Source organism: Choloepus didactylus, chromosome 18 (genome assembly GCF_015220235.1).
Source record: "Choloepus didactylus isolate mChoDid1 chromosome 18, mChoDid1.pri, whole genome shotgun sequence".
Taxonomy (NCBI): domain Eukaryota; kingdom Metazoa; phylum Chordata; class Mammalia; order Pilosa; family Megalonychidae; genus Choloepus; species Choloepus didactylus.
Genome location: NC_051324.1, coordinates 32,531,737 through 32,556,079, shown reverse-complemented (window position 1 = coordinate 32,556,079; position 24,343 = coordinate 32,531,737). Strand labels below are relative to the sequence as shown.

The window sequence follows — 24,343 nt, the reverse complement described above, 5'->3', positions numbered from 1 at the left end:
CTGTCTCCTGCAGTCTCCTACTGTTGTGTTTAAATTTCCTGTATTTATAAGGACTCCAATCATACAGAATTAAGGCCTTCTCAGATTCAGTTTGGCTTCCTCTTAATAGGACCTTTGAAAATCCTAATTACAGATGGGATTACATCCACAGAGCCAGGGGTTAAGACTTGAACATGTCACGGGGAACATGATTCAATCCACAACATATAGGTACTCCACCTTAGAGATTACCTTAGTGATAAAAAGAATTATGGGGAAGAAAGAACACACCTCTCAGCTATAACAGCCTAGTCTCTATTACAACTCTCAAATGGAGCACACTATCTGAGTAAAGACAATATACAAAAGAGCTTACACAGTGAAACACATTTAGATACCAGGCGGTCTCTTCCACAGGAAGAGAGGAAAAAAGTAAACTTCAATATAGCTCATAAAGGAAATAGCATTTCTTTTCAAACCTTTCCACTTCCACATGCTAAAGTATATGACATAGCAATTACTTATCACTGAAAAAGTCACATGCCTAAAAGCCCAGATCAGCACTTTGCTTAAATTTCTACCTTCTTCTACTTAAGAACACAGACTCTGTATTAAGGTTCAATATAGGGCAACCACTTTAAAATATCTATTACTGGCAATTTTTTAAAGAAAAGTTTTTTAAAGGCTTTCATTGGATATCCTAGGGCTTGGGAATCCCTGTAAGTTAACACTTTCCTACTTAAAGGCTGTGTTATTCAACGTTTCATTCTTGAGGGTGATGCCTTCTTAACACTAATAACTCACCTGCATTGGCTTTAAGGTCTTCAGGTGTGACCATGACAACAAATCGGATTGCACGCTCATTCCGAAACATCTCATAAGACCACCGACGAATAGACCGCATGCATTTCACTGCTGCAATGCCATTGTTGGCAATAAGAACCTGGGAGATTGAGGGGATGAAAATCAGAGAAAAGGGCAGAAAAGAAGGCAAAGATGGAGGAAAAGAGATGTGAATCTGTTCATGAAAAAGCCAGAAATTCAACCAGGAATTCTTATTGCTGATCCAGGCAGGAGGGAACCAGCACCCATGTGCTCAGGTGGATGGTATTTTAAAATGCTAGCTCAGCAAATACGTTAATATCTACCAGCTAAAACTCACTCCTTTTTAACTTCATTTCTTGAAGAGAAAAAAATCACAATTACTCAAATCCTACAAATTGGTGAATTATTCTACCATACCTATTACTAGGAAACAGAAGACAGAAAACGTCATAGATACTATGTATTAACAAATAAGGAATGGGAGAAAACCAATGAGTATAGTGTCATGTACTATTCTCTGTTGTTTTAAAATAAGGCACGTGGCCCTGAACATGTAAAAAAACACTGCAGCACCAATCACCATCTCTCTCCAAAATGCTGAACCCAAATACCTTAGAATTGTAAAGACTGACTCAGAAAGAGTGGTCACAAGAAAAACAACAGAAGAATCAAAGCATCCTGAGACTTCTTTATATTCAAACCTTTCATTTCCTTACCTGTCTCATGATCATGTCTCTGAGGATAACATAGGCTAGAGACACAGATTCTATCTTTACTGGAAGATTAACAGAAGGACACTGTTGAAGCAATAATCTTAGTAGTGAGAATATAGGTTCCCATCCTTTAATCTTTTAATTATTATAAACTATTTCAACCAAGTCATCCTCTCAGCTCTGGCATGGTTTAAATAAAAGTGACACAGAATTTCTCATAACATTTCAAAATACCTGAAATCTCTTCAAGTATTTCATGTGGTATATTTCCTCTAAATATCCCAAATACCTGGTAAAAGCCAGTAAGTTACAGTGTATCAAACTGTTCAAGCCTTTTGTTCTGAAACTCTCTACTCCCTTAGTTCTCAATCCAATGCTGTGATATATAGTGTCTCCCCCCCCCACCATCTCAGAGCTAATTCACTCCTCACACCCTCTTAAGTCGGTGCTGCCCCCCGCCCCGCAAAACCAGAAGATCTTTCAAAAAGAACTTTATGAGCTCTGTTCCATTTTAGTTATGTCTAAATTATCAGTGGTAAATATATACTACTGAAAATAGTGAAATTATATAAATAGGATGTTGGAAAGGCAGAAAAGATAATTCCACATAAAGAGGGAGAGTCTTAGAAAATCCAAATATCAATTTTGAGCAAATCTAGACAACAAGGCATCAAATCTCATGCATGTTTGAAAAAATAATTTAGCAAGTTACAACTTACCTTCTCAATCACTTTATTTCCCCCAAAACGAGTAACAAATTCTGCTGGAGAAGCCACAGTGAAATCTCGCTGTGAATCTATTTTCTTTCGGTCTCGACCTTGCTTTACTAGGTGCAAGCCAGACATACTGGACCTATAAAATAGAGAAACCATGAAAGTCCATAGTTAGGATTTCTTTACACCATTTATATCTGCTTTCTGCTACCATATTTATAACAGTACACCCAACTACACCCTTGTGAAGGCTGTAGACCACATACTTTTCAAATACAAGGGAAAGAAGAAAATGATCCTTGCCTGTAGACATTTAAGAAATTTAAGAAAAAAAAACAGGTGTAATAAATAATTACAATATCAAGGTATTAAGACACAGATACAGGCAAAGGGTAGAATGAAATGATGTAATATAAAAATAAACTCAGAAAGAATGTTAAAGCAAACAAAAAAAGTTAGCAAAGCTGTCTCTGGATCATGATTCTGACATGCAGATGACTTTCACCTCTGTATCTCTAGTTTCCACCTTTCTTATGAGCTCTAAATCTACATTTTAAACTGCATACCAAATGTTTTGCCTGGGTAGTCTGTAGGTATCTCAAAATCAACAATTTCAAAACAAAATTCTTTACAAGGCAGCATACTACAGCATACTTTATGCTGATTATTAAGATGCCCCCCCCTTTTACATTTAAAAATCTCTGAAATAGGGATACATCTTACAATTGATGGTGCTTCTTACTTAATTGGCAGCATTGTGGTTTTCTGTTTTTTTTTTGTTTGCTTAGTGGTACATAAAATAATGGTGCCTCTAACAATTAACGGTATCTTAGATTACACAAAATACATTAGTGGAAATAGCTCAGGAGTGGATTCAAATTCTAGACACTGTCCACTTAATCTCTCCATGATCTTTGGCACATAATTTAACCTTGCTCAGCTTCAGTTTTCTCTTTGTAAAATATACATACTAGCCACTGTTACAGTTATTTACGTATTTTCCCTCAGCTCCAAGTCCTCCCTTTCATGCCCTGCTCTGTGCTACTAGGGCTAAGACTACCAACTACATTTCCCAGGCTCCTTTGCCAGCTCATTTCTGTTCAGTTCTGCCAATGGGAAAAAAAGAAGGGAAAGAGAAGGGATTTCCTTCATGTTTTCTAGCTCTTATCAGCATTGTTCCAGCTGTGACTGAAAGTTAATTCCATCCTCCAGCTTCTTTCAACATTCCCAAGAAGAGCCTTATTGTAGCAACTCTTCTTCCTTGGCATTCAGAGTAACAGCTTTGTCATGCTCACTCATCCTCTGGGCTAAGGCACCTGGGCCGATCAATCACCTGCTATGTCAGGATACCTCCACAAGAGTGTGAGACCTGGCTACTACCAGAAGACCAAGAATCAGCCCCTAGTGTCCCTCTTCCAAGCTCCTAGGTTGTGGTAACACTACCCCTTTCCTTTTGTTCTCTCAGTCCTTTAGGTGGTAGCTGCTTCCTACAGTTATTAACCCTGAGTTACCTCAGCAACCCCATTTTGTTCTTTAATTCTTTCAATTCCCAAGCAACCAATTCTCACTATTGATTGCCCTTTATGATACCAACGTGCTTTCTCTTTCCCTGACTGGACCTTGACTGACAGACTCTCTGAAAGGGTGTTGTGAGAATTAAATGAGATAGTGGATGTAAGCCCCTTTATACAGCAGTTGTTTTCTCCTATTTCCATCTTTTCTCCCTTTCCCCTACAATCTAACTTGATACTACAATAAGTTGTCTTTTCAAAATAAGAGTCTGATTAAAGTCTTCCCACAAAGAAAATGCCAGGTAAAGGTAGCTTTAAAAGATAAGCTCACAGTCAGTTTGTTCAAACACTATAATTACATAGAACTTTGAATAGGAAGTGAACTATGGTAGATCTGTATAGATTAGAATGAAATAGCAACACATCCTAGAGTAATTTGGGTGGAGAATAAAAATATATATTTCGGGTCCCCCCTGAAGAGCTGGGGGAGGATGCAGAGATGTTGGACTTCCTCACCTGGATTGTTGCTGATGTTCTCACAAACATTGGGGACTGACGGCTTGATGTGCTGAGCCCTCTGTCTTGGGGCTGGCCCCTATGAAGCTTGTTGCTGCAAGGAGAGGCTAAACCTGCTTATAATTGTGCCTAACAGTGTCCCCCTGAGTGCCTCTTTGTTGCTCAGATGTGGCCCTCTCTCTCTAACCAAGCCACCTTGGCGGGTGATCTCACTGCCCTCCCCCCTATGTGGGACCTAACTCCTAGGGGTATAGATCTCCCTGGCAAGGCAGGATGTGACTCTCAGGGATGAATCTGGACCTGGCATCTTGGTTTGAGAACATCTTCTTGACCAAAAGAGGGATACAAAATGAAACGAAATAAAGCTTCAGTGGCTGAGGAGTCGAGAGGTCACTGGTGGACATTCTTACACACTATATAGATAACACTTTTTAAGTTTTAATATATCAGAATAGCTAGAAGTAAATACCTGAAACTACCAAACTCCAACCCAGTAGCCTTGACTCTTGAAGACAAGTGTATAACAATGTAGCTTACAAGGGGTGACAGTGCCATTGTGAAAATCCTGTGGCTCACACTCCCTTTATCCAGTGTATGGATGGATGAGTAGAAAAATGGGGACAAAACCTAAATGAAAAATAGGGTGAGATGGGGGTGTGTGTGTGTGTGATTTGGGTGTTCTTTTTTTAATTTTTATTTTTTTAATTCTGATTCTGATTCTTTCTGGTGTAAGGAAAACGTTCAAAAATAGATTGGGGTGATGAATGCACAACTGTAAGATGGTACTGTGAACAGCTGATTGTACACCATGGATGACTGTATGGTATGTGAATAAATTGCAATAAAACTGAATTAAAAAAAAAAAAGGATAAGCTCTATGAATGTTCAAGGATAGTAGTTCTACCAAACTTCCAGACAATAGAAAAGAAGTGAAATTCACTAGCTAGCATAACACTGATACCAAAACCAGACAAAGATGTTACATGAAAGGAAAATGCCAAGTTCATTTTACTCACAATTATAGATACAACATTCCTAGAATATATATATATGTCCTAAGACAGTGGGTTACTGATGCAAAAATGGGCAAAATACCAGTAAAAAATATGTCATGCTTTGAAGGACTGCATGTTATGTGAATACATCAATAAAATTGCATTAAAAAAAAAATGCTACATCATGACCAAGTTGAGTCTGTCCCAGCTATATAAGAAGTTTAATTTTAGAAAATCTATAAATGTAAAGCACAAAAGCAGATTAAAAGAGAAAAACCACATGATCATCTCAACAGAGGCAGAAAGAGCCTTTGAAAAATTCATGATTTAAAATACCGTAATAGAGACCCTAGCCAAGGCTATTAAAAAGAAACATTAGGATTGAAAGGAGATTTGCAGATGATGTGATCACTTACATATAAAACACAAAAGAATCTGCAGATAAATTATTACAACCATTAGGAGACCTTAGTGAAGTGAGTAGGTATATGAATCATATAAAAATTCCCAAAATATTATATGCAGCAGATTATTTACAGATTATAAAGGTAAAAACAACTAAAACATACATACAAACAAAATAAAACTAGGTAAAACGGAAAATAAGGAATATGATGAAAATGGGACTAAGGAAAATGGTTATGTGGGTAGGGAGAGGCAGGGAGGTGAGCTGAGGAGGAGAGACCATAATGTTAGACATAAGTTACTGCCAAGACCTCTCTTGTTTTAGGTGGTGGGTTTTCAAATTCTTTTTACATCATTTTTAAAAATAAGTAAACAGCTAACCAAATAAATATAAAACAATATGCCACATTAGAAACAGTAATGAGAGTGTGTCATGAACCAAGGATTATTATTATATAATTTTATGTACCTGAAGTTAAACACACAAACTCAGAGATCAGCTTTCAGGTATCTAGGAAGAGTTTGAAGGGATAGAGAAGAGTCAATAAGGAACTGCCTGAAGTGAGACAACAGGGGAAGCAAAATCTCTAATCATGAAATTAAGGTGGGGAGAGGAGTGGTCATGAAATTTAATCAATGGTCCGAAAGTAGTAAAGGAGTGCTCTTAGGACAATTTATAATTAAACAAGGGAGAAAACAGAAATCTATTTTGCTTTTAATGATGGGATTCTTCATATCCACAATCATATGTTATTTGCACTTGTTCCCAAAAGGCATTTATATGCCAAATGTCAGAACAAACAGATTTTTTTCAACCCATCAATAAAATGTCACACCTCAGGAAACACTCTAGTATTGCACTTAACTTAGTTCTAATTGCTCATGAGGGTAACACTTCATAAAATCAAATGCTAATTACATATTGGGTCATCATCATGTATGTATGTTTGTACAAACATGTGGAGATATACATATATATACACACAGAGAAGATATCCATAAATACATTTAAAGGAGGCAGCATAAAAAAATTCAGAAAAAACTTCAAAAAGAAAAAAATAATGTTCCTCTGCATCATCCCTCACCAACTTGAACCCAATTTCCTCCAATACATGGAAGCTACTCTTTGTCAAATTAAACAATAAATAGGAGAAAAATATCACCAAAATAAAAGGAATCAGAGTTGCGCCCTCCTGCTGTCTTGTTGCTGTTTTTAAAGTAGCATTTCCCACTCTTGGCTACAATTTTAAATCTGTGAATTTTTCTTACCTCTCTCTCCTTTAGATATAAGTCTTCCTGAAGACAAGGCACCAAATCTTACAAGGTTGTCTTTTTCAGTTTCCAGCACACTGTCTGCCTTTCTGTGTTCTTATATATATACATATATATCTCCAATCACCCATCTTCTCTCAGTGCTTCTATCAATAAAACTCAGTAAGATATTTCCCCAAAATATTTCCCTACATTTTACGTGAGTAAAATGGCTCTTCCAGCACCCATGGGAGAGTAATAGTAAGAGACTAGTGGCTACTCTACCTCTACACTTAAGTACAGCCCACAACAAAAGCTACGCACTTCCCTGCTGGTACCCAATATATGCTTGCTAACTGACTTCAAAGCACTTTTATCCTTCTTAGACACTGATATTTCCAAGCCTTCATTGTACTAAATTTTCCATTCAGATATTTAATCACCCTGCATCTGGACTGGAACTTTAATGATAAGAGGCACCTTACAAAAATGAGTCCAGAGGGGTAGCATGAATTGTCCAAGGTCACAAAGCTAGTATGCAGCACAGCCAGACCAGACACAAGGTTTTCTGGGTCCCATTTCAGTGTTCTTCTAACTACACCATTCAACATCTCTGATGAGAATAAAAACCAGTGACCTGAAAACAATGCCAAGGCACACATTAAAACTAACAAACAAACAAAAATGAACTTCCTTGTCTATAACTTGAATTATTTACCATGCACCTGAATGTATACCAGTCATTTACCAGATATTTGATTTGCAAATATTTTCTCCCATTGTATGGGTTGTCTTTACACTTTCTTGATATAATTTGTAGCACAAAAGGTTTAAATTGATGAAGCCTAATCTGTGTATCTTTTCTTGGTAACTTATATTTTTGATTTAATATCTAAAAAACCACATCCTAATCCAAGATCACAAAGATTTATTTCTGTTTCCTTCTATGAGCTTAAATTTTTAGCTTTCATATTTAGGTCTTTGATCCATTTCAAGTCAGTTTTTATATATATGAAGTAGGGATTCATCTTGATTCCTTTTTTTAAATTAAATTCAGTTTTACTGAGATACATTCACATATCACACAGTCATCCATGGTGTACAATCAACCATTCACAGCACCATCATACAGTTACGCATTCATCACCCCAATCTATTTTTGAACATTTTCCTTTCACCAGAAAGAATCAGAATAAGAATAAAAAATAAAAGTAAAAAAGAACACCCAAATCATCCCCCACATCCAACCCTATTTTTAAGTTAGCTTTTGTCCCCATTTTTCTACTCATCCATCCATACACTGGATAAAGGGAGTGCTATCCACAAGGTTTTCACAATCACACTGTCACCCCTTGCAAGCTACATTGTTATACAGTAGTCTTCGAGAGTCAAGGCTACTGGGTTGGAGTTTGATAGTTTCAGGTATTTACTTCGAGCTATTCCAAATACATTAAAACCTAAAAAGTGTTATCTATATAGTGTGTAAGAATGTCCACCAGAGTGACCTCTTGACTCCATTTGAAATCTCTCAGCCACTTAAGCTTTATTTCGTATCCCCCTTTTGATCAAGATGTTCTCCATCCCATGATGTTGGGTCCAGATTCATCCCTGGGAGTCATATCCTGCATTGCCAGGGAGATTTATACCTCTGGGAGTCAGATCCCACATAGAGGGGAGGGCAGTGGGTTCACCCGCCTAGTTGGCTTAGCTAGAGAGAGAGGGCCACATCTGAGCAACACAGGGGTACTCAGGGAGAGGCTCTTAGGCACAATTATAAGCAGGTTTAGCCTCTCCTTTGCAGTAATGAGCTTTATAAGGGTAGTCTCCAAGATAGAGGGCCCAGCATACCAAGCCATCAGTCCTCAATGTTTGTGAGAACATCAGCAGCAATCCAGGTGAGGAAGTTCAACACTTCTGCATTTTCCCCCAGCTCCTCAAGGGGCCCTGCATATACATTTTTATTCTCTGCCGAAATTACTTTGGGATGTGTTGCTATTTCACTCTAACCTATACAAACCTACCATATCTCACTTCATATTCAAAGTTCCATGTAATTGTGATGTTTGAACAAACTGACTGTAGAAGTTATATATTGTTTAGAAAATACAGATCCTGCACCAAATAAACATCTCTTCCCCTGGTCTCACATGGAAGTTGAAGTTATAACACACAGTCAGTTTCACTGTTTACCCTTTGGCCCTATCTGTCCTAGTCTTAACCAGATCTGCTTCATTCTTATCTCTAATTGAAGTCTGGGCTCTTTTTCTTTTTTTTTTTTAACAGTTGCTGTATGCATTAATACTGACATTAATATCTGCTAAGCTCTACCTCTGAGTTTCAGGTGTCACACAGATACCCAATGTTTACCAGAGACCAATCAGGTTATACACAAAGGGATCAGCATCTCAGAGTTTGGAGACAGCCATTACAATTCAGGAATAGATTTGACTGCTGTAAGAGCTTAGAATCTAGGGACCATTACAATAATCGTTTCCCTGTTAGGCTGTGCTCTTAAGATTCAATTCTGAGTTTATACACTGTAGTTAGTCCATATTGGTGAGGCATTATAGTGTTTGCCTTTGTTTCTGGTGTACTTCACTCAACATGCTGTCCATAGGAGCCCAGCCCTCCTATAGCACCACGGCTCCAAAAATTAATTTGTTAATTAATTCTGCAGTTGAGGCTGGGTTGAGCCCCTCTTCTCACTCCCAGCAGATTGTTGTGTCTTTTTTCCTTTCAGGGAGCTAGCTGCAAGGCAGTCTGTGGGGTCTGGGTAGGGAGGGGCACCAGATGCCTGGTTGGGGGAACTTACAAAGGTCACTGCGATCTCAACTTTTCCACCAGTTCCAAACTTGTGTACGATGTGTGACTGGTCACTGGAGACCCTGAAAACCCTGTTTCATACAGTTCGTGGGTAATTACCAGCTGCCTTAAAGGAGAGACCAAATTCCACACCTCACCACTCCACCATCTTGCGCCACCCTCCCCTCCTTCTTCATTCCTTTTAATGTGGATGTCCAGTGTGTCCCAGCACCATTTGTTGAAAAAACTGTTCTTTTCCCCCTTGAATTGTCTTGGCACCCTTGTTGAAAATCGATTGACTATAAAATGTAAGAGTTTATTACTGGACCCTCAATTTCATTCTATTGCTCTATATGCCCATTCTTACTCCAGTACGAGCTTGATTATTGTAGCTTTGTAACAAGTTTTGAAATCAGAAAGCCTGAGTCCTCTAAATGTGTTTTCCTCTTTTAAGATTGTTTTGGCTCTTCTGGGTCCCTTGCATTTCCATAGTAATTTTAGGATCAGGTTACCAATTTCTGCAATAAAAGTAGCAGGGATTTATCTGGGATTGTGTTGAAGCTATAGACCAATTTGGAAAGTACTGCCACTTTAACAGTATTAAGACTTCCAATCCATGAACATGGGAAATCTTTCTATTCATTAGGTTTTCATTATTTTTTTAACAATATCTTGTAATGTTCAGACTTTATGTTTTGCACTTTTCATTGAATTTATTCCTAAGTATTTTATTCTTTTTCATGTAAATTCATATATTATTTCCAGTAGATTTTTTGTGCATTCTTTGGAATTTTCTATATATAAGATCATGTTACATGGGAATAAAGACACTTTTATTTCTTCCTTTTCAATCTAGATGTCCTTTATTTCCTTTTATTGCATTACCACACTGGGTAGAACCCCCAAAACAATGCTGAGTAGAAGTGTGAAAACAGACTCTCTTGCTTTGTTCCCAATCTTATGGGGAGAGCATTCAGTCCTCTTTGGTGCCATTTGGTCCTTTGTTTACAATTTCTATCTCCTTGTTGAGAATATTTATTTATTGATTCATTATTGTGAATACTTTTCTTTAATTCTTTTTTTTTCTTTAAGAGCACTTGGAAATCTACAAAAAAAATCACACAGAAAATACAGGGTTCCCATATAATTCCCTCTTTAATTCTTCAAACATGTTTTTCCTTTAGGTCTTTGAACACATAACAATTACTCTGAAGTCTGCTAAATCCAGCATTTGGAAACACATAGAGATAGTTTTCACTGACATTTTTTCCCAAAAAATATGGGTCACACTTTTATATTTCTTTGCATGGCTTGTAGTTTTGTTTTGTTTTTTAAAATGAAACATATTAAATTATTTATTGCAGCAACACTGGATTCCAATTTTTTTACCCATGAAAGCGGTATTGGTTCTTATTGCTATTTGCCTTTTCCTTTGCTTGTTTAATAACTTACCTAGGTTAAATCTGTAAAATCTGTTTCCCCAAAAGCATGTAGCCACTGCTGTCTTGGCTAATTTTCTTATTTTGCTTTTCAAGTAGTTTTCAGTTTATGGAAAAATTGTACAAAAAGTACAAACAGTTCCCATATACACCCACTCGCCCTTCTCCCACATACAGTTACCACTATTATTAACATCCTGCATTAATGTGGTAAATTTGTTATAATTGATGAACTAATATTGATTCATTAATACCCATCGTATATACTAAGTTTCAGTTTTATGGATTTTGACAAATGTGTAATGTCATGTATCCACTATTAGAGTACCATTTGATAGCTCATTTCTTTTTATCACTGAATAAAACTGCATCGCATGGATGCACCACAAATTGATCCATTCACCTACCAAGGACATCTTGGTCACTTCCAATTTTTGGCAATTATGAATAAAGTTGCTATAAATATACAAACAAGTTTTGTGTGGATGTAAGTTTTTCAGCTCATTTGGGCAAATATCTAAGAGAATGATTACAGTCTCCTATAGTAAGCCTATGTTTAGCTTTGTAAGAAACTGCCAAACTGTCTTCCAAAGTGGCTGAACCATTCAGCAATGAATGAAAGCTCCTGTTACTCCACATTCTCATCAGCATTTGGTGTTCTTAGTGTTTTGCATTTTAGCCATTCTAATTGCTGTGTACTGGTATCTTCTTGTTTTATTTTGAGGTTTCCTAATGATACATGATGTTGGGAATCTTCTTATATGCTTATTTTCCATTTGTATATCTTCTTTGGTGAAGTGTCTATTCAAAAGATATCAAAAGTATCTTTTAATCACTTTTTAATTAAGTTGCTTGTTTTCTTATTGTAGAGTTTTAAGAATTCTTTGTCTATTTTGGATACAAGTGCTTTATCAGATATGTGTTTTGCAAATATTTACTCCCAATCTGTGGCTTGTCTTATCATAATCTGAATAGTGTCTTTCACAGAGTAGAATTTTATTGTAATGAAGTCCAACTTATCAGTTTTTTCTTTCATTAATAGTGCTATTGATGTTGTATCTAAAAACTCATTGCCAAACCCAAGGTCACCTAGATTTTCTCCTATAGTATCTTCTAGAAGTTTTATAATTTTGCATTTTACATTTGGGTCTATAACCCATTGTGAGTTAATTTTTGTGGAAGGTGTGAAGGTCACTGTCTAGATTCATCTTTTTTGCATACGGATGTTCAGCTTTTCCAGCATCCTTTCTCCACTGAATTGCCTTTGCAATTCAATGCAAATCTCAGTTGACTATATTTGTATGGGGTCTATTTCTGGGCTTTCTATTATTTTCCAATGATCTACTCTATTCTTTTGCCAATACCACACTACCTTGGTCTCTGTACCTTTAGTAAGTCTTGAAGTTGGGTAGTGTCAATCAACCAACTTTGTTCTTCTTAAATATTGTATTGACTATTCTGGGTCTTTTGCCTTTCCATAGAAACTTAAGAATCAGTTTGTCAATATCCACAAAATACCTTGCTGGAATTTTGAGTGCTATTGTGCTGAATCCATAGAACTGTCACCTTAACAATACTGAGTCTTCCAATACTGGAATACAATCTTTCAATTTAATTAGAACTTTGATTTCTTTCATCAGAGTTTTGTAGTTTTCCTTATATAGAGCTTGCACAGATATTATTTTATTTTTCCTTCTTTCTTTTTTTTATGGTCCTAATATAAATGGTATTGTGTTGGGTTTTTATAAAAAAAATTATTAGAGCAGTGTAGGTTTACAAAAAAATCATGCAGAAAGTAAAGAGTTCTCATATTCCCTCTCCCCACCACACACACACACAGGTATTGTGTTTTTAATTTCAAATTCCAATTGATCTTTGCTGGTAAAAGGAAAGCATCTAACTTTTGTATATTAACCTTACAACTCTGCTGTAATCACTTATTCATTACAGAAATTTGTCAATTCTTTGGAATTTTCTACACAGACAATCATGTCATCTGCAAACAGTTTTATTTCTTCCTTCCCAATATTGTACCTCTAATTTCATTTTCTTGTCTCATTGCATTAGCTAGGACTACCAGTATGATGTTGAACAGAAGTGAGAGGGAGCATCCTTTTCTTGTTTTTAATCATAGAAGCATCTAGATTCCTACCATTGGATTTTTAGATTTCCTTTATCAAGTTGAGAAGTTCTCCACTGTTGCTAGTTTGCTGAATTTTTACGAATAGGTGTTGGATTTTGTGCCAGTTTGAATATATTGTGTCCCCCAAACACCATTATGTTTGATGTAATCTTGTGTGGGCAGATGTTATCAGTGTTGATTAGATTGTAATTCTTTGAGTGTTTCTTTGGAATGCGCCCCACCCAGCTGTGGGTGATGACTCTGGATAATTTCCATGGAGGTGTTGCTCTGCCCATTCAGGGTGGGTCTAAGGTGATCAGTGGAGCCATATAAATGAGCTGAGATAACAGAAGGAACTCAGTGTAGCTGAGAGTGAACTTTTGAAGAGGAGCCACAGCCAAGAGGGACACTTTGAAGAAAGCACAGGAGCTGCAGATGAGAGACAGTTTGAAGACGGCCGTTGAAAGCAGACTCTTGCTCCAGACAAGCTAAGAGAGGACAAATACCCCAAGAGCAACTAAGAGTGACATTTTTGAGGAACTGCAGCCTAGAGAGGAACATCCCGGGAGAAAGCCATTCTGAAACCAGAACTTTGGAGCAGACGCCAGCCACATGCCTTCCCAGCTAACAGAGGCTTTCTGGACGCCATTGGCCATCCTCCAGTGAAGGTACCCGATTGTTGATGTGTTACCTTGGATACTTTATGCCCTTAAGACTATAACTGTGTAACTAAATAAACCCCCTTTTATAAAAGCCAATCCATCTCTCTTGTTTTGCATCCCAGTAGCATCAGCAAACTAGAACAGATTTTGTCCAGTGTTTTTTTCTGCATCAATAAATATGATTTTTCTTGTTTAGCCTGATATGATGAATTACATTAACTGATTTTCAAATGTTGAACCAGCCTTATATATTTGGAACAAATCTCATTTTATCATGATGTATAATTCTTTCTATACATGTTGGATTTGATTTGCTAATCTTTTGGTGAGGATTTTACATCTATATTCATGAGAGATATTGGTATACAATTTTCCTTTCTTGTAATATCTGTCTGGTTTTCGTACTAGGATTACTAGGATAATGCTGGCCTCATAAGAGTTAGGAAGTCTTCCCTCTGTTTCCTTTTTCTGGAAGACACTGTAAGAATTGGTATCATTTCTTCTTTAAACATTTGGTAGAACTCACCACTGAAAACATCCGGGCTTGGTGCTTTCTGTTTTGTAAGACTATTAATTATGATCCAATTTCTTTAATAAATACAGGCCTTCAGATTATCTATTTCTCCTTGTGTAAGTTTTGGCAGAGCGTATCTTTCAAGGAATTTGTCAATTTCATCTCAGTTATCAAATTTGTGGGTACAGAGATGTTCAAAATTTTTATTTATTGTCCTTTTAATATCCATGGAATCTGGAGTGATGATCCCCCTTTCAATTCTGATATTAGTAATTGTGCCTTCACTCTTTTATTCTTGGTAGCCTGACTAGAGCGTAATCAATTTTATTGATCTTTTCAAAGACCAGCTTTTGATTTATTGGTTTTCTTTATTATTTTCCTGTTTTCATTTTCATTGATTTCTGCTTTATTTTTTATTATTCCTTTTCTTCTGCTTATTTTTTAATTTGTTCTTCTTTTTCTAGATTCCTAAAATGGAAGCTTAGATAACTGATTTTAGAGCTTTCTTCTTTTCTAACATATGCATTTAATGCTATACATTTCCCTCTAAGCACTACTTTCATTGCATCCAACTAATTTTAATAAGTAGTGTTTTCATTTTCATTTAGTTCAAAATATTTTAGAATTTCTCTTGAGACTCCTTCTTTGACCCATGTATTATTATGAAGCGTGTTGTTTAACCTCCAAATACTTGGGGATTTTCCAGCCAGCTTTCTGTTTTTGATCTCTAGTGTAATTCCATTGCAATGTGAAAGTATATTTTGTATGATTTTTATTCTTTTAAATTTGTCAAGGTGTGTTTTAAGGGCTAGAATGTGTTCTATCTTGCTGAATATTCCATATGAGCTTGAGAATTATGTATATTCTGCTGTTGTTGAAAGAATTATTCTATAAATGTCAATTAGATCCAGTTGATTGATGGTGCTGTTCAGTTCAACTACATCCGCACTGATTTTCTGCCTGTAGGATCTGTCAATTACTGACAGAAGGTTGCTGAAATCTCTAACTACAATAGTAGATTTATCTTTTCACCTTGCAGTTCTGAGTTTTTCCTCACATGTTTTGATACTGTTTCTAGGTATATACACATTAAGGATTGTCATCTCTTCTTAGAGAATTAACTGCTTTATCATTATACAAATCCCCTCTTTATCCATGATAATTTTCCATGCTGTGAAGTCTGCTGTCTCTAAAATTAATATAGCTATAACAGTTTTCTTTTGTTTAGTATTAGCATGGTTTATCTTTCTCCATCCCTTTACTTTTTAAAAACTGTTTATTTTGAAATAATTTCACACTTACAGGAAAGTTGCAAAACTAATACAAATACACAGAAATCCAACATATCCCCTACTCAGATACCCAAGTTTACCAACTATTAGCATTTTGCTACATTTGCTATATCATCCTTTCCAGCTATCTAGCCAGCCAGCTGTCTATTTTCAAAATCTTTGAGAAGGTTGCATACATCATACTCCTCTACCACTTAACACTTTTATGTACATTTCCTAAGAATAAGAACACTTGGAACACTTATGAAACCTTCTTAAGTACAGCTATCAAGTTCAAGAAATTTAATTTAAAATCAAGTCCATATTCCAATTGTTTCAGTTATCCCAATAATGTCCTTTGGAGCATTTTCTCTTCCATTGTAAGTTCCAGTTGAGGATCACATATTGCATTTAATTGTCATTGTCTCCTTAGTTTCTTCTCTAAAAATTGTGGTAATATATATACAACATAAAATTTCCCATCTCAACCACTTCCAGTGATATGGTTCAATGACATTAATCACATTCACAATGTTGTGCTACTATCACCACCATCCATTACCAAATGTTCTGGAAAATGGAAGTCAAATTACTAGAAAAGAAAAACAAAATAGGGGAAAGAACAAGAAAAGCTTCACTACACAGGCAGTATTTGAGAAGGACCTTAAAGAGCAATGACCTCACAAGGTGAATAGAATTTCAATAGTCAGGGTAAATGGCATCCCAATAAGAAAACATGAGAGAGAGATAGAAAACAACTAAGATGCAAACAGAATGAGAATAGGACACAAAGATGGGAAATATAGGGCATGCTGGGAGACATTCGTCTAGTGTGAGTGGAGTAATGAAAGGAGTGAAAGAACACTGGATATATGGGTAAAAAGGTAAGACTAGAAAAATCAATCTTGGCCACATTGTGGAAGGACTTGAATGCCATACCTCTGCCACTTACTAGACAGATAAATTACATAATCTCTCTGAGCCTGTATCCTAATCTATAAAATGAAGGTAATACCTACTATACAGGATTGTTATTTAGTTAAATGAGATAAATATTTAAAGCACTGAGCACAATGCCTGACTAAAGTAAATGGTCAATACAGGGTGGTAGAGGTGGTAGTTGTTTTTATCTTAGGCTTTACTCTGAAAGCAGATGTAAAATATTATAGGTTTTTGGACAGATCTGAAATAGGCAGAGATAGGGGTTAGAGAAAATAGTTAGGAGGTCATTGCAGCAGACAAGGCTAGAGATAAGGAACACCAGCTAAGATCAGTGATGGTAGGAACTGGAAGAAAAATGTGAAGGGAAAAAAAGTAGAGTGAAATGATTCAATGATTTGCATTTAATGGGCCAGAATATGCTGGAACCCAAATACTGTATTCCGAACACTCTTAAGTAGAATTATTAAATTGGCATTTTGAGATAAGAACTATAAATCCTGGGATAAAGAGTACTAGGAAGAATATTAGGTATCAAACTATGGTTATTACAATCACTTTCTTCTATTTCAATACACAGTGCAACCCACATGCCAAAATCTGAGATTGTTAAAAAGAAACATGACAATGTGCAAAAGTCAGTAGCATTTCTATACATTAGTAAGGGGTAATCTGAGGAGGAAATCAAGAAAAAAGTTTCATTTACAATAGCACCAAGGACATAAAAGACCTATACAGGAAACTACAAAAAAAATTGCCAAAAGAAATCAAGGAAGACCTAAATAAATGGAAGGACACAATGTGCACATGGATTGGAAAACTAAATATAGTTAAGGTGTCAATTCTACCCAAATTGATTTACAGATACAATGCAATACCAATTACAATCCCAAAACAACTTACTTTGCAGAAATAGAAAAACCAATAATTAAATTTATTTGGAAGGGGAGGGTGCCCCGAATAGCTAAAAGCATCTTGAGAAAGAAAAATGAAGTGGGAGGTCTACACTACCTCATTTTAAAGCTTACTACAAAACTACAGTGGTCAAAACAGCATGGTACTGGCATAAAAATAGGTATACTGACCAAGGGAATCAAATTGAGTGTTCAGAAATTGACCCTCTCATCTATGGACAATTGATCTTCGATAAGGCTGTCAAGTTGACTCAGTTGGGACAGAATAGTCTCGTAAACAAATGGTGCTTAGAGAACTGGATATTATTTAAATAAATAAAGTCATAACACATATAACACATATAACAACGTGGATGAACCCTGAGGACATTATGTTAAGTGAAATTAGCCAGAAACAGAAGGACAAATACTGTATGGTCTCACTAATATGATCTAAGTATACTGAGCAAACTCTGAAAGTTCAAATTAAGAACACAGGTTATCAGGAGGTAGAAAGAGGGTAGAGATTGGGCATTTGATGCTGAAGGAGTACAGAATGTTCAACAGAATTGATTGTAAAGATCCAGAAACAGCACAATACTATGTGATGGTAGCACAATATTGTAAGTATAATGAACAAAGCAGAGTGAGAAAAAGGAAGGCTAGGGACATGTATGACACCAGAAGGAAAGACAGAGGATAAAACTGGGACTGTGTAACTTAGTGAAAACTAAGAGTGGACAATGATGGTGACTAAATATAGAAATATAAGCAAGTTTTTACATGAGGGAGAACAAGTGAATGTCAACATTGCAAGGTATTGAAAGCAGGATGATATATGGGAAAAAATACAATCAATGAAAACTAGGGTCTATGGTTAACAATAACACTGTAATATACTTCCAATAATTGTAACAATGGCAAAACACCAAAACTAATGTCAACAGAGGGGGATATAAGGGGGAGTTGCATGGTGTATGACTAAAACTGTTAAAAAATAAACAGAAGGATACAAGTGCTGGAGAAGACGTGGAGAGAGAGATACACCTATTCACTGTTGGTAGGGAAGTAGAATGGTACAGCCCATGTGGAGGGCAATGTGGTGGCTCCAAAGGAGTCAAGTATAGGGCTGCCATAATCCTGTAACTCCCATTATTTGGTATTTTTTTGGAAGAGGTGAAAGCAGAACATGAATAGACATTTATACCCTGGTGCTTATGGCAGCAGTATACACAATTTGCAGCGAATGGAGCTGGCCTAAGGGTACATCAACAGGTTAACTGTGGTGTATACATACAATGGAATATTAAATGGCTGCAGAAAGGAATGAAGTTGTGAGGAATGCAACTAGGTAAATGAGCCTTGAGGACGTTATGTTGACTGAAATAAGCCAGAAACGAAAGGACAAATATTGTAAGGCCTCACTAACACAACATTACTATAATGAGAATATACTGAGAATTGAATTCAAAAGTATAGGTGCCAGTGGATAGAATGTGGACAGAAATCCAGCAATCGACAATGCAGGAGTGTGGAGTATTCAGTGAGGCTTATAAAGGTTCGTAGATTGTAAGCTCTTACAGCAGTCACTGCTCTTCCTGAGTTTTGGCTGTTATTTAAGAGATATTTATTTGGCACAGAATTTATATTCTCTGTAACACGCTTTCAAATATAACCTTTACGGTCAGTCTATTTAAACAACATGGCTGCATGGAACCTAAAATGGGGAATGAGATCTTGTTATTCTGTACAGGTTAATATGATACCCTGATGTGTCCCAGAGTACTTTGGGCAGAAAACAATAAAGTATTTGCAAAATCCCCCTTAGGAACTAGAAAAAAATGTGGAAATATTCAACTTCCTCACCTGAGGAATACCTGATACTCCTGCAAGCATTAGGGAATCCCAACTTAGTAAGTCAAGTCCCTGATCTTGGGGCTTTCCCTTATGAAACTTATTCCTGCTAAGGAAGCTGAGCCCAAGAGTCATCCCCAGGGAACCGCTTTTGTTGCTCAGATATGGCTTTTTTCTCTCAGCCAACTCTGCAAATAAACTCACTATATACTCCCTGCTATGTGGGACATGACTCCCAGGGGTGTAAGTCTCCTTGGCAATGAGGGACAGGACTCCCAGGGAGGAGCCTGGCCCTGGCATTGTGGGATTCATAATGTCATCCTGACCACAAGAAATGAAACAAAATAAAGCTTCAGTGGCTGAGAGATCTCAGAGTCAAGAGGGCAATCTGGAGGTTATTCTTTGCATTATATAGTTATTCTCTTTTAGTTTCCAGTGTATTAGAAAAGCTAGAAGGAAATACCTGAATCTGTTGAACTCTAATCCAGTAGACTTGATTCTTGATGGTGACTATATAACTATATAGCTTTTATTGTGTGACCGTGTGATAGTGAAAACCTGTTGACTGCCACTCCCTTTAACCAGTGTATGTGCAGATGAGTAATAAAATAACGATAAAAATATATAAATAATAGGGGGCGATAAGGGGTATGGGATGGTTTGGGGTGTTCTTTTTTATTTTTTTATACTTTTTTTTCTTTATTTTGGAGTAATGAAAATATAATTCACCGTGGCAATGAATGCACAACTATACGATGATACTCTGAGCCACTGATTGTATACTTTGGATGGCTTACATGGTATGTGAGTATATCTCAATAAAATTGCATTGAAAAAGAAACATGAATGATTCTCAAGTATATTTTAGCCTTCCGCTAAAATCTACCCTTAAAAATTTTTTAATTTAAAAACTGTCTTGATCCTGTTATTCCTTCATGTAAGTGCTGTTTTCTCCTTTGCTATCAACTTCTTAAGAGTAGCATACAAAAACAAAACAAAACAAACAAACAAACAGACAAACAAAAAAAAAAAAAAAAGAAAAGAGTAGCATACAGCCATTGCACACTGGTGGGAACATAAAATGGTGCAGCTGCTGTGGAAAACAGTTTGGTGGTTCCTCAGAAAGTTGAGCACAGAATTGACATATGACCCCATAACCCTACCTCTAGGCATATACCCAAAAGAATTGAAAACAGGGACTCAGATATTTGTACCCCAGTGTTCACAGCAGCATTATTCACAATAGTCAGAAGGTGGAAGCAACCCTAGTATCCATCAGCAGATGACTAGATAAAGAAGATATGGTATTCACATACAATGGAATATTATTCAGCCAGAAAAAAGCAATGAAGTTCTGATAAATGCTACGTGAATGAACCTTGAAGACATCATGTTGATTGACATTAGCTAGACACAAAAGGATAAATATTTTATGATCTCACTTATGAAATATCTGGAATAAGAAAATTCATAGAGACAGAAAGTAGATTATAGGTTATGAGGGGATAGGGGAGAAGTAAGGAAATGAAGAATTATTGCTTAACAGGTACAGAGTTTCTATTTGGAGTGATGAAAAAGTTTTGGTAATGGATGGTGGTGATGCTAGCACAATATTGTAAATGTAATATTACTGAATTGTACATAAATAAGTGGTTAGAATGGAAACTTTTGTGTTGTATATGTTACTATAATTTGAAAAAACAAGAGAGTAGCATAAAGCTGAAATTACTCCTCCTTCACCACTGATTTATTACTAATCTCTTGCCATTACTAAAGCTGTTCTCCCCCAAATCCTCCTATTCACTAGTCCCAGTGCTTTTTCTCAGTAGTTTCTTTCTTATTTCTCTATTTGATACACTGCACTACCTACTCCATCTTGAAATTATCTTTCTCTTGGCTTTTTTGGTCTCCTTCTACCTCACTAATCACTCTTCCTGTCTCCTTTATCTTTTTGTGCCTCCTTCTATTGAAAGCTGGACATTTCCCTGAGATACATTTACTATGTGCTCTCCCTCATAGTGATCTAATCTATCTGCAGAACTTTAATTTCAATGCAACAACCATTTATTGAGCATCTACTATACACCAAGCACTATTCCAACTTTAAGAAAGTAGTTCTCAGCTCAGTCTGCCTTCCAGACTCACCTGTAAAGTATGAAGAATGAAGATTCCTGGGCTCCATCACCAGAGATTGTAATTTATTAAGTCTGGAATGGGACTCAGGAATCTGTATTCTTTTTAAAGCTCCACAGGTGACTGCTCTGCACAGCCAGGGTTGAAAACCTAAATACTGTTTTGCATTTTATAAATATCTTAGTATGACATGTAAGACTTAATAATAATCTGAACTCTATCTTGTCTTCCATTGCATTGCCCACCCTGTCTCCCTTACATTCCAGTAATACTCAATGACTTGCAATTCCTTGAACATGCAAGATATTTCACAGTCTGGCACCTTTGCACATGTCATCTACTTTACTATCTCTACCCATCCTACTATATGCACATCTATCTCTGTTAACCTGTTATTTTCTGTTCATCCTTCAGAACTCATTCAAACATCACCTCCTCTCTGAGACCTCACTGGACCCTTGACAGATCTCATAAAGCCCACCATAATAAAGAGTACAGCTATTGTGAATATAAGAAATATGTTAAGCACCTCACACAAAGCCTGGCTAGACACTTACGGGAACCTACAGAAGTAGAGCTGTGAGGTGATCAGTTTGCCTTTTAGGAAGAGCCCAATGATGGTCCTAGGGATACTAAGGGGGAAAGAAACTGGAGGAGAGACAAAATACTATTGCCATACTCCAAATAAGAAATAAGAGCAAGAGGAATGGCAGTGGCAATGAAAAGTCAAGGGGATGAGTCCAAGAATAATTGGGGGATAGAATCAATAAGAATAATTAAGTAGGTGTGAGGGGTGAAGGAGAGAGAAATCTAGCATAACACCCAAATGTGAGTGCCATTAACTAAGGTAGGTCAAGGGAGAGAATGCAGCATTAGAAGAGAAGACGGCTGAAGCCAGGAAGCCTTTGAATAGAACAACCATTAAGAGGCATGTGAAAACAGCCAAGCCTATTCAAGCTTTTGAGAGGGCTGAGCCAGAAAGTTATGAGAACTGGAAGAGAATCATCATGTAATATACATGGAGTAATTTCAAGAATGAAGAAATGCTGCCAACAGAAGGTCACACAGTGCTGTATCATTGAAGTGGTTGTGTAGAAACCTAACTGAAATAGGTTAATAAGTGAATGGCACTATTTGTTAAAAGTACGAGATTGAGCATTTGTTTATTTTCACTTGCTAATTAAATCCTACATAAATGAGTAAAGTGATAAAAGCAGCATGAACACATAAGAACAAAGAGAATGGAAGAGAAGATGGCAACAAATAAGAGATTTCAACAAAATTTAGGAAAGTAGGGAGTGGATGGTTAAGAATAAACTGCTTCAGAAGAAAGAATCAGCAAGCCAGAAGACTAAGCAACTGAATTTGAATAGGCAAAAGGACAAGTGGAGAAAAAAAAGGAAAAATTTGAGCATGGTCTCAGGGAAATGATTGAAAAGACAAAACGCAGAAACATATGCATCATGGAGGTCCCAGGAGGAGAAGAGAAGGGAAGGGGCCAGGAAGAGTATTCCAGGAAATAATGGCTGAAACTTTTCCCAACCCTTATAGAGGACATAAATATGCAAATCCAAGAAGCTCAATGTACTCCAAACAGAATAAATACAAATAGACCCACTCCAAGATGCATACTAATCAGACTGTCAAATGCCAAACAGAAGAAAATTCTGAAAGCAACAAGAGAAAAGTGATTCACCACATACAAGGGAAGCCAAATAAGACTAAGTGCTGATCTCTCCTCAGATATCATGGAGGCGAGAAGGCAGTGGTACGATATATTTAAGATACTGAAAAAGAAAAGCTGCCAGACAAGAATTCTCTATCCAGCAAAGCTCTCCGTCAAAATAGAGGGCAAGTTTAAAGAAGCTGAGAGAGTTCATTAACAAGAGACTGGCCTATAAGAACTACTAAAGGAGTTCTGCTGATGTAAAGAAAAGACAGGAGAAAGAGGCCTGGAGAAAGGTACAGAAATGAAGAGTAATAGTAAGGGAACTAAAAGGACAAAGAGAAAAAAATAGATCTGACAAATAAAAGCCAAAGAATAAAATTGTAAGTAAGTACTGCCTTTACAATAATAACATTGAATGTTAATGGATTAAACTCCCCAATCAAAAGACACAGATTAGCAGAATGGATTAAAAAAAAAAGATCTGTCTATATGCTGTTTACAAGTGACTTATTTTAGACCCAAAGATATAAATAGGTTGAAAGTAAAAGGATGGAAAAAGATATTCCAAGCAAGCAGCAACCAAAAAAAAGCTGGGGTAGCTATCCTAATATCAGACAAAATAGATCTCAAATGCAAAAATGTTGTAAGAGATAAAGATGGAAACTATATATTAATAAAATAGGAAATTCATGAAGAAGATATAACAATCATAAATATTCATGCACCTAATTAAGGTGCCCCAAAGTACATGAGGCAAACACCAGTAAAACTGCAGGGAGTAACAGACATCTCTACAATAATAGTGGGAGACTTCAACACATCACTTTCTTCAATAGATAGAACATCTAAACAGAGAAGCAATAAGGAAACAGAGAACCTAAATAATATGATATTATTCCTTTGTTTGATTATGGTTTGTTAATTTTCTTGGGGTATAGTAGGAATATGTTGGAAACAAAGCAGTTATTTTAGGTTACTTGTTTTTCTTATTCCTTTGTTTTGTTTTGTTTGAAACGGTTTCTTTGTTTTTTAATTTTTCGATAAAGTTAAAAAAATAAATAAATAATATGATAATCAAACTAGACCTAACAGACATAAATAGAACATTGAAGTATATACATTTTTCTCAAGTACTCA

At 36.4% G+C, this 24,343-nt stretch overlaps 1 protein-coding gene across 8 annotated transcripts in view; it reads right to left on the bottom strand.

The window, feature by feature from the left end:
- ACACA (acetyl-CoA carboxylase alpha) overlaps positions 1-24,343 on the bottom strand; it is a 371,031-nt gene that overhangs the window by 177,218 nt on the left and 169,470 nt on the right. For all 8 annotated transcript variants that reach the window (XM_037808139.1, XM_037808140.1, XM_037808142.1 and 5 more), the window contains 2 exons: positions 2,237-2,369; positions 784-922 (listed from right to left, as the gene is read on the bottom strand). In XM_037808139.1, coding sequence (XP_037664067.1) covers positions 784-922; positions 2,237-2,369 — 272 coding nt within the window. The remainder of the gene's footprint in view (positions 1-783; positions 923-2,236; positions 2,370-24,343) is intronic.